Source organism: Crassostrea angulata, chromosome 1, assembly GCF_025612915.1.
Source record: "Crassostrea angulata isolate pt1a10 chromosome 1, ASM2561291v2, whole genome shotgun sequence".
NCBI lineage: Eukaryota > Metazoa > Mollusca > Bivalvia > Ostreida > Ostreidae > Magallana > Magallana angulata.
Window position 1 is genome coordinate 2,389,885 of NC_069111.1, and position 18,497 is coordinate 2,408,381.

The 18,497-nt window shown below is 34.4% G+C and overlaps 2 protein-coding genes across 2 annotated transcripts in view; one reads left to right on the forward strand and one right to left on the reverse strand.

The window, feature by feature from the left end:
- LOC128166431 (uncharacterized) overlaps positions 1 to 18,497 on the forward strand; it is a 45,546-nt gene that overhangs the window by 11,876 nt on the left and 15,173 nt on the right. Inside the window, exons 10-14 of the mRNA XM_052831600.1 lie at positions 7,854 to 7,972; positions 9,302 to 9,409; positions 10,110 to 10,189; positions 12,459 to 12,566; positions 13,147 to 13,172. Of these exons, the coding sequence (XP_052687560.1) occupies positions 7,854 to 7,972; positions 9,302 to 9,409; positions 10,110 to 10,189; positions 12,459 to 12,566; positions 13,147 to 13,172 (441 nt within the window). The remainder of the gene's footprint in view (positions 1 to 7,853; positions 7,973 to 9,301; positions 9,410 to 10,109; positions 10,190 to 12,458; positions 12,567 to 13,146; positions 13,173 to 18,497) is intronic.
- Positions 16,017 to 17,082, reverse strand: LOC128166424 (uncharacterized). Its single transcript, XM_052831588.1, has one exon. It carries the CDS (start codon positions 17,058 to 17,060, stop codon positions 16,557 to 16,559), a length of 504 nt encoding a protein of 167 aa, XP_052687548.1. The 5' UTR covers positions 17,061 to 17,082; the 3' UTR covers positions 16,017 to 16,556.

The window sequence follows — 18,497 nt, forward strand, 5'->3', positions numbered from 1 at the left end:
TCACTGTTAATTTATGTAATAAAAAATTAAAGAAACTCGCTCGGTTAAAGTATTTTTTGATAATTAGAATAGTATCATTTTTCGATATTTATTTAGCTTCGGGCAGCCTTAACATAGCCGCGTAGCAGAAAATTGACATTTATCACTTCAAAAAAACATACACAGGATGAATGACCAACTTTAAGTCCTCCTTAAAGATAGCTTAAAGGTGTTTAAAGGTAGCTTAAAGACGATCTTTAAGCAACCTTTAAGCTACCTTTAAGCTATAAGTATTGCTTAAAGGTGGCTTAAAGAAAGCGTAAAGATGGCTTAAAGGCAGCTTAAAGACTATCTTTAAGCCACCTTTAAGCCACCTTTAAGGACAACTTATAGGTCCTTAATGTCCAAACTTCTTTAAGCCACCTTTAAGCCACCTTTAAGCTACCTTTAAGCCACCTTTAAGCCATTAAAAAAAATTTAATTCAATATTGTGCTTAATTTCCAACAAAATGTATTAACTTTATGAAAGAAAAGGTATTAAAACGGTTTTTGTTCTAGAAAGAAAAATGAAAAAAAAAACACAAAAAAAAACCGGCCACGGCGAGAATTGAACCCGGGACCCTAAGTTTACTAGTATCACCACACATCCTCTGCGCCACGGCAACTTACATATTTATAAGCGTTTTTATATCCTATATATCAGTGGATATTGAATCACTGTATTAAATGTGTTTACTTGAAAAGATTTTGACAAACCATTCAGTTTGTAACAATCAATTATATCTAATTTATAAATTACATGCATGCATGTATTTAGAATGAAATACGGAACTTGGTCTTCAGTGAACAAAAATATATTATACCTAAATGGAAACCGTTAGGTTCACTATAGTAGGCTTTCTTAGTTAATAAATTTAACCGAGTAGATATACGTTCATCTAATTTATAGCTATAAAAATGTAAGAAAGAAAATGAAATCATTTCTTTTATTAAATGTATTGATACTATTAGGGTATTTGTTCAAATTCCCGCAATTCCCTGTTTTCATGATCGCGGCGCCGTTCCAATACGTTTAAATATTTACATGTAATTGTATGTACATGTACATGATTTTTAAACTATCAATTCTATAACAAACAAAATTACCAATTACCGGTGATGTATTTACTGCATGTGGCAATTGCAAATGACTTGTACATACAATTGTATGATGTGCCAGGCCGGGTATATTTGACATATTTACCCTTATACATATATTTAAATAATCAACCCCTATTTATGATCACCGGTATATTAATTAATTAGCCTCAAGATTTTACTCTTACATACATGTATCGTTAATTTGTAGACGTAACATCTTTGAAACCCAGAGCTAGGAAATAATACTTTGAAAATGAATTACAAATGTAAATTAACTTTTATTCACTAGACTTATCGTATATTCGTACATACTAAGATTCAACGCCTTTAGAAACCCTGACGTGCACCTGGGCACACGACACACCTGTTGTGTATATCTTGTATATTCTGTGTTAGTTCCAGGGGTTTTCTTAAGTTGGACAAACAATAGACTTTAATTAGATATACACAAACATGCACCTGGGCACACGACACAACTGCTGTGTATATCTTGTATATTCTGTGTTAGTTCCAGGGGTTTTCTTAAGTTGGACAAACAATAGACTCTAATTAGATATACACAAACGAACAAAACTATGTCTAGACAAACAAAGCAGTAATATCCTGCCCGATATAACAAAGGCAGTTGAGAGTCTTTTCATCTTTAACATGTATCTAGCAGATCTAGAGTTAGAAATAATGAAAATTGAAAAAAAAATACAAACCTTAAACCGATTATCAAATTAAATCATGCATTTTTGGTTCATTATCTTTATTTTGTTTAATAACCGGATGAACTGAGAGAGAGAGAGAGAGAGAGAGAGAGAGAGAGAGAGAGAGATATTTTTTTCACCGATTAATTTATAATAGGAAACAAACATACTTTATTTAGTTTTATGCACATATTAAGATACAGAGACTGCGCTCATACCTACAATAATTTTGAAACCCCCAAAAAATTATAAAGAATTTTATAACGGCAATCTGTGTCCATCAGAGCGGTGCTGATGATAGCGATCTGTGTTTAATGGAGCGACGATTAAAACCGCCTGGAACACCCCCCCCCCCTTCCTTGGAAATTATATTATCACTCGGATGACTCCCTCCCATCTCTATAAAAGAGCTTTTGCATTTAATATATGTTTTAATGTTCAGCTTGATCAATATTGACTTAAAGGCCACTTAAAGACAGTGTAAAGGCAGTGTAAAGAGAGCGTAAATGCCACTTAAAGATGCTTAAAGGTGGCTTAAAGGTAGCTAAAAGAAGTTTGGACATTAAGGACCTATAAGCACTTGCTTAAAGGTGACTTAAAGGCGGCTTAAAGGTTGTATAGCCTTTAAGCTCCTTTAAGTCACCTTTAAGCCACCTTTAAGGACTTGCTTAAAGATGGTTTTTCGCCCTGTGATAGATCCTAGAACTCCTTTTATGATTTAATGGATAGACACATCATATCTTGGGATATGATAGGAACTGTTCCATAGATGTGCATTACGGTTTTGAAAAATTAAATTTAACCCTGAGGCCCATTACCTACCGGTACATACCTTTTGATGCCCTTTAAGGATCAAGAATATATATGGTTAAGGGGTGGGGATCTCAACCGTTTTCGAGATATTCGTGCACTTCTTGTTCAAGGGGGGTCATGACCACCCCCGGGGCCCATGACCTACATACCGTTTGATGCCCCTTGACACAAGGAACAAGAATATATATGGTTTAAGGGTGGGAATCTCAACTGTTTTGAAGATATTAAGGGACTTGCTGTTTGAGGGGGTCAGGACCACCCACAGGGCCCATGACCTACATAACATTTGATGCCCCTTGACATCAGAAACATGAATATATATGGTTTAGGGGTCATGATTATAACAGTTTCTGAGATATATGGTAATTTCAAATTCCTGGGGGGTGGGGATGACCCCAGGGGTCAGATCTAATAAACCCTATACATTGCAAGTAACAGCCAATATATGATTATAAAAACCCTATATTATTATCTTTGTCCGTTTTCAAGTTACCATTTACAATAGAGTCTACGATTCTTCCTACAAGTTCAATGTTAGACCCCATACCCTTTTGACACCCCCCTCCCCCCCTCCCCCGAAAAGTGGTTGTCTAACCCAAAATGAGAAAAATCAAACCAGGGTGCACAACTAGATGTGCAGGCCTATCATATCCTATAGTTTTGTACAATTCTGTTCAGCCATCTCTGAGAAACAAGTTCAGAGCAGGAAAGAAGAAAAAGAAGATGAAGAATAATAATACATGTATTAAGAACCGTACAAAAACAATAAGTCTCCAAATTTCAATCGGGAGACTTAATAATAAAGATTAAATAGAGATAGGATCATCAAACATCAATAATTTAAAGATAATTGACATTTTCTGATTCTAAGGGGGTCAGGATGACCCCTTAGGGTCATGACTTACATGCCATAATGATCTGATGCGCCTGCATGACCTGGAAGGAGGAATTATATCTTTAGATTAAGGTGGGGATCTCAATGGTTTTTATGATATTTGATAATTTCAGGAAGAACACTTGGGATCATGACCTACATACCATCTTAAATGCCTTGAACAAAGAAACAATAATATAATATGTACATGATATATGATTCAATTTAAGAACCCAGATATAGATCAATCATCTGTTTTGTAATACTTCGTATGTATATATGTATACATGTACATGTATTAGTTTGTAGTATGGCTTAGTCTTATTTTAAATTACATTAAAAAATTGTCAAATATATGACTTGGAACCCCCACTCCCAAACAAACTCAAATATAAACTGTTCTCTCCCCCCCCCCCCCCCCCTCCCTTGTCGAATGATCTATTAAAATCAAAATATAATTTGGGTGTCTAAAAACTTTTATAAACTGGTAAAAAATGTTATATAATTCTTAAAAAAAATTATATTACACTTTGCATAATTGACAAATGATCTATTGAGATATGATCAGAGGTCATATTTCTACCTTGGGATCAATAAGTAGTATTCATTGTCAAGTTAAAATTAATAACAATCAATGATTCAAATTATAAATGTTTATACTCCACATTCACCCCCCCCCCCCCCAAATCTAACCTGGTTATAAAGATTCAGTTTTCTTAATACATTCTTACATGTGTACAGTAGCAAATTTTAAATCATTTCTTGATTGCTTTTTCTCTCGTGATTCACATTAACATTTTGGAAATTGCTTAATTCAATTTTTAAGATTTATAAACAAAATGTTATATGCATCACTTCCATGTGTATTCGCCTATTTGGGGCAATTGTAAAGTCTCCTAAACAAAGCAGTGACATCATTAGGCTAGGATTTACCCACATGGATCAAACACTACTGTATAACATATGAATAAGATAAAATACATTATTATTTCTAGTTCTAAAATGTCAGGCTGTCTCCAAGGGGGCATAATCTACTGTACATACAATTTTACGCGCTATGACACAAAGAGCAAAAATGAATTATATGGTTTAGGGATGAGGATCTCAGATCTCAGAAGTTAACAAAATATACAGTGTATCATATCATTTCCTATTTCATAAAGGCGGGATGGGGGGGGGGGTGTTAAAGACAACACCTGGGGGTCATTAATGTACTTTTGTATTTTCCTGTTTCGTGGGGTCAGAACAGTCCCATCAGGTCATGACCTACATTGTATTTGATGCATTATAATACATTAAGAAAGAAATACTCCTTCCTTCCTATTATAACTCATATAAAAATGATAAGTGTCTACACCTACTTACATGTAATACACAAATTTAATAAGAAATATTTATACAGGGTCAATATGGGGTCAACTCAATAGTGCATGCAGTCTGACAAATGAAAAAAACTACTTTTGCAACTAAAATGACAGAAACTTTACAAATGTGATAGGATAGGTAACGATGATAAGCTTATTTAAATATTAAAAGATGATGATACAGTATGCTGTCAAAGGGAGTTCACAGTTAGAAAGTGAAAGTAGAACTTATATATGTATGCTGGCATCTCATTATATTGTGCTACTGCTACTACATGTATTATGCTTACCTAAATTGGTCAACATCATAATGATAATCCAATTAAAACACAATAATGAATTCCTTTAGCTGATCTTAACTAATCCTTTTCTGCATACGGAAAACACAGACATGTATGTATGGGTGTTGCTAAAACGCGGAACGGAAAACGGAACGGAATGGAAAATATCATCACGTTTATCGATGCTTAAAAAGGGTATAGACTGGCCAGAAACGATTTACTTTGTATCTTTTATTTATATCTAATGAATGATTATCAACATGTTGTTATCTTATTAATATTCATATGAATGTCTATCAATTATAGCATTGTATTCATTCGGCTTTAGTTGAGTACGGAAACAGAAAAATCAAATGTATACAAATTGTGAAACATTAACATGATTAAACGAGCAAATTAGCTATAACTTTTTACTTATTTTTCTTATATGGTATTGCTGGCAAATCAGCGTAACGTACGCAGTTAGTGAAAGCGTTTTATGCGTGTTTTGAGTATTTTTATATTTCAAATATGATGTACATGTATATACTTACATCAAAATTGAATTTTCGGTGTTCTAGATGATCTTTTATCATACAGACGATACATTATCATTGAGATGGAAGAAAAAAAACCGTAGGACTAACGACATTAAAATTTAAAATACAGTAAACATTAAAATACCCGGTAATTTGTGAAACTAGTAATTTGTGAAACCAGTATTTTTAGCATTGCAATTTTGTTTAAGTTTGCATTACTAAGCAGTTGTTTATTCCAGCAGCTATATACATATGATCCGAATAGAGAGCTCTAGACGTCGCCTGGTTTGATTTTCCGATTATATATTGGGACTATAGTCTGTCGATCCCAAAATATTCATGCAGCACATTTGGACGATTTATAATGGAAAATGTTGACATCTTTTCTCCATTTGGAAGTCACTCAGAAGACCTTGCACAATTTTTCAACACTATCATCCGGGTCTGTTAAAATGCAAAACCCCGTAGACTTCTTTATTTTTAGCCGTGTATTTATACCAGCTGATAAGCTAGAGAGGACGTTTTAAAGAAAGAATAATGAGAATGTTTAATGCTTCTAAAAGAGAATTGCTTGAACCCTGAGGTATATATAAATATACAGCAAAAAGTGAATTGAGGATATTTTGGGACAGAATATAGTGGTCAATGCATATGTACTGTTAATTTTGAGGAAATAAATATTCTTGAATAAATAATCTAATATTGCTAATCTTTCAAAAAAAATTAAAAAGGTACATAAAGTATATCGTTTTAGCATGATTAACAAATCTATGAGGTAAATAATATAGATAAGATTTTCCGTTTTCCCTTCCGTTCCGTTTTCCGTTCTGCGTTTTAGCAACACCCATGTATATATACACGTGAACCCATCTAATCGAAGAGCTGGGTAAAACTAGTACCCGCTAATGAGACATGCAGACCTGTGTTGTGTACGTAACTTCAGACAAAGATCATTCATTTGTAACATGCATGTATTTTTATGACCTATTCTTCAAATCCACTTACACTATTTTATTAGGTAAATAACAGCTTTAAGGTGGTGCAGGACACCTGCATATTGTGATGTACATGTTTACTTTCTATTGAGATAAACAATTAAGTATATGAAATATTGATTAAATATTTACCCCCCAAATAATGTTACCTAACATTGAGCGCAATGGGTTTGAGCGTTTACATGTCTGTAAGAGCATTGGGGTCCAAGGTGTATTTTTGGTAATTTTACAATTGATATAAATGAATTTTCATGGGGGGGGGGGGGGGTCTGGACCCTCATTCCCACCCCTTCTCTAAATCTGTGCACACGATGATGTTCATGTAGGCACACAGAAGCAAATCTAAAACCGGCAACCGCCACGGGGAGGGGGCATAATTTAATTTTTAATTTTGTTTTTAATAATTATGTAGACCATTATACTTTCTATGACATAAAATGTTAAGATTATTGATTAACTGAAAATTCACTGCAAACAGCTCTACTCCAAATTGCACATAAAGTGCTGCTCATGTCATGATGTGTATTATCATATGGGAAGGGATCTCATCCTTCAGTTATGAAAATTATAAATTTTAATTGTATTTCCGGAGCTTGCATATAGCCTTCATTTTTAATTAAACTGGTACAAAACAGTGTTATTTAGGGGCAAACACATGGTGCGGGTATTACTGTCGAATGGCAGCATCTAGTTAACTTTGTTTTAAGATGTATCTATTTAGAGGTGCAATGACAATCATCACCTCTGTTAAAGTATGTGTCTGTGTACAGTTGAAATATCTATATGATACAGTATGTATTTGTTTACAGGTGCTGTATCTTTGTTTACAGAATGTACATGTATTTGTTTACAGGTGCTGTATCTTTGTTTACAGTATGTATTTGTTTACAGGTGATGTATCTTTGTTTACAGTTTATATTTGTTTCCAGGTGTTGTATCTTTGTTTACAGTATGTATTTACTTACAGATGCAGTATATTTGTTTACAGTATCTGTTTGTTTACAGGTGCTGTATATTTGTTTACAGATATGTTTGTTTAAAGGTGCTGTATCTTTGTTTTTGTTACAGTATGTATTTGTTTACAGGTGCTGTATCTTTGTTTACAGTTTATTTGTTTACAGGTGCTGTATCTGTATTTATGGTATGTATTTGTTTACAGGTGTTATATCTCTGTTTAAAGTATCTATTTGTTTACAGGTGCTGTGACAATCATGACCAGTCCAGAAGATCCCCCGAGTGTACTCCCGAAACTGAAGCACAAGTATACCAAGGACACGGGCATGCTAACAGGAGTCTTCAAACAGATCGGGGACAGGGTGAGTGTAGCACACGAGGTCAACATCTACACTCAGAGCTTGTTATTGCACTTCAGTCTAACCCTTGTCATACACATAACTCAATCCAAATGCTTTTCTAAATTTTAAGTTAAAAAAGGCCTCCTAATTCAATATATGTCACAGCAATCTACGGAAAGTTTTGCTGTCAATAAATAATTTTATATATTTATTTTGAGAAGTAAAACAATTTTGTTATTGTTTTCCTTATCTCAAAAATCAACCTTAGACACTTTAAATTTTAAGATATGGGTATGATTGCTCTTATGGTACAGAACTCAGAAAGTTATTAGTCTCTGGAAAGCTCTTCACATCCTCTAGGTACTTCCTTAATGTAAAAACAAGTGTGTGGAATAGGGAATATACTAGTACATGTTTATCAGCAAATGCTTTTAAATAGATAAGAAATATTTTTAAATTTAAAGAAAATAAACCAATACTTTAAGATAAGTTTCAAAGCAATTTATCAAATTAAAACAAATTACTAAGCAAGAAATTTAGAAGTAAAATCTTCAAATTTGGGTAATAACAATTTATCCATAGACTCATTCCAATTTCCCATATTTCTTATGAAATTAAATATACTGTTTTGAAGCTTAACTGTCTAAATCCACTTTCTTGATTTATGTCTTTTAAATACTGTAGATTCCTGATAAACGTGAGGAATAAATATTTGCGTAAACTTGTGAAAAACAATCCTTTTGGATTTCAATATTTAACTTTCATTTTTCAGATGGTTGTGAACTATTTAAGGAATAAGGAATCATTCTTTGAGTATTATTAGGTAATAATTTCAGTCAGGGCGTGGTCAAATCCAATAAAGCCCAAAGGGCTTTATTATAGATTTGACCACGCCCGACCGAAATTATCAGCTCATAATATTCAAAGAATGATTTCTTATTACTTATATTTATATTATTCCCAATTTCTACAGTTTAAAACAACATGTTAAAATCACTATTTTTTACATGTAGCACATGCTATGTATTACCACGCGGCGCAGCCAATACCGTGTTACCATTATGCTGTAAAACATGCCTATTTTGTTTCGCTCATCTTTTATGAGATTATTGGGTTATAGGCTTCAAAACTGATTGGTAATGTTATCAACAAAGAAAGACAGTTGAAAATGTAATTATATGAAATGATAAAAGTTTTTATCACAATTTGATAAATTCTTGTGTTTTAATACAATCCTATGTAATTGCAGAATTAAGTACTCGCAGAAAAAAAAGGAATCTATACGTCTAATGATTTGGACCACTGCCCCTTTTCTTACATCAAACATACAGACTTAATTTTAATTGTTAGATGACTGCTGTGTTAAAGCGAGTAAAGACGAAGGACCAGACGATCCCCTACTACAAAAAACACCAACGTCAGCGGAACAACAATGATATGGAAATGACATACTACGTGGTATGTATATAAGATATAGACTTACTGAAATGACATACCACGTGGTATGTAAATAAAACATTGACACACTGAAATGACATACCACATGCATGTAGAAAAAAATACTGACAGACTGAAATGACATGTACCATTTGGCACCGAGAAAAAATATTGACATACTGAAATGACATACCACATGGTATGTAGATAAAATATTGACATACAGTAATGACATACCACATGGTACATAGATAAAGTATTGACATACCAAAATGACATACCACATGCTACGTAGATAAGATATTGACATACTGAAATGACATACCATGTTTTGCATTTATAAAATATTGACATACTGAAATGACATATATATTCTGATGTACCATAATGATCTTCTACTTGGTACATAAAAACTACATCAACGTACAGCAATGACATTCATGTAATATGTTAATAAGGATTTTACAGGCAATAATATACCTATTGAATAGATAACTTATTCACTATGAAATTTTACATATACATGTACTGTATACAATGTCATACCAATTTCTTAATACACCATGAAGTAAATGACATTTCCTGCTAAATGACATTCTATTTAGTTAGTTACAGAGTATGTAATTGATGTGAAATATTGTTGGTTGCTTCCGTTAGAGATATATACAAACTTTATCCTTTGTTTTGTTTGGTAATTAAGTTTTTTTTCATCATTTTACAGGAGCTTGAGCTGAGTAATGTCGGCAAAAAGAGCTTTGCCAAGCTACAGTGGATTGACTATTCCGTCACAACCAAGTACATGTAAGATATGTCTATGCTTCTACCAAATACATTCAAGATATCACTGCTCAATTCTCATTCAGTAATGAAGGACCCTGAAAAGGAGGCTATTGTATTTAGTGTCAGACTCATTTTCAGAAAAAAGTGTCTGTATACAGCAAATTGTGCCTCACACGAAATTCATGTCAGAAAAGTTCCCCACGAATTCATCTGAAGTTTCATGTGAAGTTCACATGAAATTCATGTGAAGTGAAATTGATGTAAATTTTTGCATGAGAAATAATTTTTTAAAAGTGTCCATCAGTATCTTTCCTATCCATCAATTATTAATTGCTTTGACAGTTGCTATAGAAATTGAAGTTCACCTTTCCTTTAAGCATTCTGATATAAAATTAAACAATTAATTTCTGATTCTCTCGAGGCAGCTGATGGTTTGTTGTTTTGTTGTCAGTCGATTGTTGGCGAGTGAGCTGTGTCGATCATGGTCCTCTTGTTTGTTTTTTCCAGGATAAACAACACATGTTGTTTGATATGTAATTTGTGCATTTTTTTTAAGTATCATAAACAAGGATAAACAGGGAAATACGTAGATTGATGCGTACTTTGCATTTTTTATTGCATTTTTGTGTGGGTTGAGTGGTTCCTTATTACTTCCTCCCCGGTAATCTGAACTAAAGAGAACTGAAGGTCATTGTTCCTAGTACGTACGTATCATGCGTAGACAGCCAAGTCAAATCCTCTTTTTGAGAGTGTGAGGAAAGCCTTAGGGTGACACCATAATGTAATGATGTCCCATATACACCAATCTCAAAGATTAACTTGTAATTAAGTCAGTCCAATGCGATGAGTGAGAGATTAAGAGTCCAGGAAGCTTGATGTATGGCTTTCCAGTAAGTGTGCTCTTAGTGTGTTTGTTTTTTGTTCTTTCTGTCAGAATTAAGAAAGAGATTTTCTTGTGAGTTAGAGTGATGTCTAAGGCAATAAACCATTCTTAGATGAGATTTTCTGTGTGAAGAAAAAAATGGATTTCAGCCATGCTTCCTGTACCTCCTGCTGCATGTAACAACAGTGACAAACACTTATAGTGCAGTCAAGTTTGTTACACAGGCAATATCTAACGATATCAGTGTTGTACACCTGCAAAGGGGCTATGTAGTATGTGTGCATATTTACTTGAATTGTGTAATAAATCTGTATAAAAAATTTTATGCTTACAACATTTACCTGGTATTTTTCGCACACCTGTAGGAGGTATTGTATGCATACAACATTTACCTGGTATCTGTCACACACCTGTAGGAGGTATTGTATGCATACAGCATTTACCTGATGTCTGTCACACACCTGCAGGAGGTATTGTATGCATACAGCATTTACCTGATGTCTGTCACACACCTGTAGGAGGTATTGTATGCATACATCATTTACCTGATGTCTGTCACACACCTGTAGGAGGTATTGTAAGCATACAACATTTACCTGGTATTTGTGGCACACCTGTAGGAGGTATTGTTTGCATACAGCATTTACCTGATGTCTGTCACACACCTGTAGGAGGTATTGTATGCATACAACATTTACCTGGTATTTGTGGCATACCTGTCGAAGGCATTGTATGCATACAGCATTTACCTGATGTCTGTCACACACCTGTAGGAGGTATTGTATGCATACAACATTTACCTGGTATTTGTCACACACCTGTAGGAGGTATTGTATGCATACAGCATTTACCTGGTATTTGTGGCACACCTGTAGGAGTTATTGTATGCATACAACATTTGCCTGGTATTTTTCACACACCTGTAGGATGTATTGTATGCATACAACATTTACCTGATGTCTGTCGCACACCTGTAGAAAGTATTGTATGCATAAAACACTTACCTGGCATTTGTCGCACACCTGTAGAAGGCACTGTATGCATACACCATTTACCTATTGTCTGTCGCACACCTGTAGGAGGTATTGTATGCATACAACATTTACTTGGTATTTGTCACACACCTGTAGGAGGTATTGTATGCATACAACATTTTGTTGCACACCTGTAGAAGGCATTGTATGCATACAACATTTACCTGATGTCTGTCACACACCTGTAGGATGTATTGTATGCATACTACATTTACCTGATGTCTGTCGCACACCTGTAGAAGGTATTGTATGCATACAACATTTACCTATTGTCTGTCGCACACCTGTAGAAGGTATTGTATGCATACAACATTTACCTGGCATTTGTCACACACCTATAGAAGGTATTTTTACCTGGTGATTTTATTGACAGGATGACAGGACAGGAGAACACTTGTCAGCTACTGGACAACAAGGGCTATCCTGACCTGATTTTCTCACGGGTTCGGAGCTACACTTCGTCCTCAGAGATCCCTCTCCTGTGATTCCAACCAATCAGGCGCCTTCCCCTCCCCCTCCCCCTGAAACAACGACATCATCAGCCAGCACACAGTGGCCGATCTTCCATCAGTGTTGTTGCACTAACAAGCTTATGTCTGATTGGAATTGTTTTGCTAATTTTGATTTGAGAAAGGTTTTGTTTGATAAATTATTTTACTTAGGTTTATTTTGGTATGCAAACTGTACTAATTTTTTATGTTATCATTATTTTGAAAGTTTTTTTTTTTGCAAATTAACTAACCCATATGCAGATGAAGATTAACGCTGGTACACCTGTAAATGGTTGTTTTTTTTCATAACGTTTTTGATATGTCCGCAGTCTGACATTTTTATTGTAGAGAAGACCTATGGCAGGATCTGAGGATTTACCTCTCTATTGTCTGTGTGATCTATTAGGGAAGTAGATGAACTTCAATTTTATCTTTTATTCATAAATATATTTGATTTGAGTGTTGTTTGCTAGGACATTTATTTAAACTTTGTGTCACAATGAAAGTACAATTTACTGCAAAATTTGATTTTTGACAGAAGATTTTAGATAGTGTTATCTACTGTTACAGCCTCGATGATCAATGGTGTCACAACAGTATATCATGTTATCATTTGTAATGAAATTAAAATATAATGATCATGGTTATAAAATGTAAACATAGGGTTTTGTCTTTGAATAATGATTGGCTTAGCTAATCAGTAAAGAAATATGGTCCAGGCCAACTTTGGTTGGTTGTGTTTTATGATTTAGATACACACTTGTTCTATTATTTTTTAATTTTGTCCTTGTAATAAGTTTTTATTGATTTTAGAATGCACTCTAGGAAAGCAGTGTATAACAGCTGTGTTCTCATTAACCCTAGGCTGTGTGAACTCATTACAGCCAATACAGCAACAGGCACCTGTTGTTGATTGTTTGAAGTTGGTCCTGTTAACACAAGTAGTTGATAACTGTCACAGTGTGTGTACAGTTTTATTGACTAGTGACTATACCCCTTCCCTTACAAGTATCCTCTCGCTGTTATGTATTTCCCAGCTGGAATGACACCCCCTCTTCCCCAGTTGCTGTAAGTTGTAAGTTATCCCCCACCTGGAGACACCTCTTACAAGTACCCTTTCTTCCAGCTAATTCTGTATATACCAGCAGGCATGAGGACCCCCCCCCCCCCACACACACACCTTTTACATGTACATTTTATTTATACCAGCTGGATTGACTATTGACAGTTTCATGTGATTGGTGTCTACATCATTGTTCTGGGGAGGTTTTTTCAGCAGTGTGTACAGATCTTTTTTGATAACTGGAATAAATTGTTATATCTTTACTTATATTTCCTACTGTGTTTTTTTTTTAGCTCCCATGAGCTGAAAGCTCAAGTGAGCTTTTCTGATCACTGTTTGTCTGGCGTCCGTCTGTCTGTCATCCGTCTGTAAACTTTTTACATTTTCGACTTTTTCTACAGAGCCACTGGGCCAATTTCAACCAAACTGTGGGGCCACAATGGGGGGGGGGGGGGGGGGGGGGAGTCAAAGTTTTATATAGAAATATATAGAAAGAAATCTTTAAAAATTTTCTTCTCAAACACCAATTCGCCAGAAAAGCTGAAACTTGTGTGGAAGCATCCTCAGGTATTGAAGATTCACAAGGGGGGGGGGGTTCAAAATTTTAGATAGGAATATATAGAGAACAAAGTTTTTAAAAATCTTCTTAAAAACCAATCGGCCAGAAAAGCACCCTCAGGTAGTGTCAATTCTAGTTTGCTCACTGAGGGTAGGGTGGGTCAATATGTAATATAACTATGAAATCATCTAGTTACAAAAGGGTCTCATTTTCATAAGAACATCTGTAAAAAAAAAATTGAAAATCTTTTAATATAGGATCTGTTTTACTCATTCATTGTCCCAATATTTTGGATATGACTTCATGTAGCTGATCCAATTATATCTTTTGTTTCTCAGGTGAGCAATGTGGCCCACGGGCCTCCTGTTACAGTATGTATTTAAACATTAGATTTCATAAATTTCACATTTTTTAACAGGGCATGTAAATCAAGAATTATTTATTATTACATAGTTTATTATCACTTTTAAAAACTAGAATTTTTATTAAGAAATTAAATTTTCCAAAATTTCAAGATGAGGCTGGATTGTCAACAAATTAATTACCAGATATAACTAAGATTTCGAAATATGATTTATTTAGCTATAAACAATTACTTAATAGTAAAGGAAAAAAATCATATATTTTACATTTCAAAATTGGTTTTTTTCTATATTTCATATAGAGCTCTTCAAAAGGAGATCAAAACAGTCTAAAAATGGCCACGACCAGCTATATAATATGTAGTTCCCTTAATTACAACTCTTACGTATTCCAGATTTTGAACTTTTAATTCGAATATGCAAAACAAATACTGTATATGGAATCTGGTTTTGAAATTGATTTTTAATTAGTCAATTTTAATAAAATTTGGGACTTCGATAAAAATAAAAGTTAGTCCCGAAAAAAATGGATATATATATATGTACATTGTAGTTTCTATCCTTGAATAAAAATAAAAAATAAATTTCACTTTGAAATCCGTTTCAAATATTGACATTTTAGGATTTTGAACATAGTTACAGACTGATTATCTTAACTGTTCAATAAAAGACATTCGTTAAGAAGTACTTAAAATATATATATATATATATATATATATATATATATATATATATATATATATATATATATATATATATATATATATATATATATATGAACATTCACTACCTTGGCACACAGTGATAATCAAGTAAAAAGTAGGTCACGCAAAAATATCGACAAATGAATTCATATTTTAACAAATGAGCCCTTTACACATACCCATCAAGTCTAGTGATATGAACTATGTACTTTACGTGCGTTTCTCTGAGTGGTGAGCGTTTTGATGGCCACTACATGTATTATGCAACAACATAAAAGAAGAAAAGTCAAACATGAATGACAAGCGCCCAATTCATTTAAAATTATTTGATGTGAGTGAAAAGACATTTCTTTTGATAAAAAAGCAGCATTATTCATACATCCGCCTAGAAATAGAGTGATTAGTATAGCCAATATTATTTCAGTTGACCAGAACTGCAAGGATGTAAGAAGAAAAAACCACACAAAAACATTACGACGAAAAGTTTATAAATAATCGAATACAGTGGGTTCATCAATATTCGTTGGACACCAGTTTTGGTGGGTTTCGTTGTTTAGGTGATCCATGGAATATAATGGTTAACGAAATAAGAAACGTGGCAAAGACTTGGTAACGCTACTTTCCATGATTTGCGGATCATCCAAAAAAAGTTTGGTTGGGGTGGGGGGTGGGGGGGGGGGGGGGTTGTAGCCACGATAACTGATTTCATCGAATAATTGATGAGTTATCAATTGAATATCCGAGATAATGAAATCGACATAATTTGTTTTAATCCGTCCTAATTTTATCACAGATAAGTGTCCCACTTATCACGTAGTTGTTTCTTTCATTCCACTAATTAACAGCCTGTCTGTCTGTTTCTTCTAGCGTGATGAAATTTCAATCTTTGATTTCCATTTTACAATTATTCTTTATCGACTTGATGTGTGGTTCAATGGAAAAGAATGACATATCAAACACGAACCCTACAATATACCACAAGTAGTACTGACCAATCACTGTCAAATGGTTGAATTAAAAGTACGACATTTGTAGCAAACACCAACACGTACTCTGTCGAACACACGGGGAACATAGCGGTTGGTCAGTAAGTACTCAGTGCTATTTTAAGTTCTTTGCTTTTGTATGCCAAAAAAAAAAGACTTTTTAAATTAAAATCAAAAACCAATCTATGACTAAAATGGTAATCGCACGCCAGTTCAAGAGGAGTCGTATTACGCTGTTTGTAGAATGTATGACGGTTAGGCGAATCACAGACGGTTACCGGTTCTTCAACCAATGTTTGACCAAATTCACGGGAGTTCTATACAGGAGTAAGGTGTAGGAAAATTGTTTCTACGAGTCTCGACACGAACTTGAGCTGTATCAGTCTCAGGAGTTTCGCCCGAACTTTCGGTTACATCACTTCCGGTTGCTGCACTTTCGGTTGCTGCACTTCCGGTAGTGCTTGGTGGCGCTGCATTTGTGTTGACGTGAACATCCCAGTATTCTTTACCGGAGTCCTTACTTTTCTTTTTGGCACCCTTTATCTGGACGTTGAAGTACTCCCTGTGCCCCCGGCCGCCACCCTTTCTCTGCGGTTTGACCCGCTCACAGAGTCCGTCCTGGACGTCTACATTGAAGTATTGGGGGTCCTTCTTCTGGGAAATATTCCGGACTGCTATGAATCCATTGTCGGACTTAAACTGGTCGTATGGCGTGGCATACGTTGAAGATCTCTTGGAGACGGCCGTGTCTGTCGGGTCTGTGTAAGGCGACGCCTCATCCTCCATGTGTTGTCTGCAAAATGTAGCCATTTATAGATATGATAACTTCAAATTTGATTTATATTCCTAAAACCTTTCCTTCCTATTGTAGCTGATTAATGACTTTCATATGCAAACATATGAAATTTGATATTGTTGACTCATGTAGACAATCGGGGAAAAATCGATCACTTGATAGCGGAATTATGTTCAACTATCAACATCAAGTGTTATACTTGTGTTACTCCAATATTTTTCCTTATAACAATATCGACTTAAATTCTCACCAAAAAAATATATTCAGATTTTTTAAAGACTAATATTTACATTTTTCAGTGTCTGTGTCTGTGATAACACTACGAATTGATTTTGTATCGAGTCCAATATATATTCAAATGACATATTGTTGGGGTGCAAGCGGGGTTTTTATAATTAAAAGAAGTGAAAATCACATAGGTATGTCAATATTCTAATATTTTATTTATATTTTATCTAATATTAAATAATAATTGCTTAACATTATAAAAGTAATGAAAAATTGTTCTTTGAATATTTTGAGGTGATAATTTCGGTTTGGGCGTAATCAAATCTTCCGAGTTCGGGCTTTATTGGATTTGACCACGCCCCGTCCAAAATTATCACCTCATAATATTCAAAGAATGATTCCTTATTTCTTAAATCAATTAATTCTCACTGAATATTTTATTTTTAAAAAATGTGAAGAAACTACTATATCCCTTTTTCATTAACGTTTTAAACACAATGCAATCTATACATTTTGATAAGAACTAAAGTTGATAACAGCTCGAACCATAACAAACACAGCATGGATTCTCGGTAGAAACCAAAGTATGGAATACACGAACCTGTTTCTTTTTCGGCAGCAGAGGAAAAGGAGAACGATCAGCAGTGTTGTAGATACTACTATCCCCCCGACAATCCCGATCTACTTCATAACAGACATCTTCACCGGGTCACCGCTGCTGCCAATGAACTGTCCCCATGGATCGTTTGTCTCTATACGCGCACCAACAGAATGTGAAATATCTGATTATTGCCTGTTTCCGCCAGAATGTCAAACATTTCCTGTATTTATGGAAACTAAAACTCCGGGCATGGATCAAGAATAGTTGAAGTACAATAACTCGTATATTGTGTGTGTGCGTGGAAACAAGGAGGCGTCATGTGGTAAATTTTAAATTGAAGCACAAGGACGACGTTGATCATTGATAATTCCGGGAAGTCTTCTTGGAAAAGACGGGAGAATAGAGGCTCGGTGTGCTGGGTACCGTGTTTTTGAGATAGTTTGACGTATGTTAAACCACCATACGTTCCGCTGATAATCTTGGATCTTAAAATCAAACAATAATTAATGAGAGATATGAAAGGGGAAGAACCTACCATGAAATAAGCATTCTATTTTTTTTACACATTTTTTTACACATTTTTTTTTTTACACATTTCATTCGACTCTGCGGTTTATTTTAT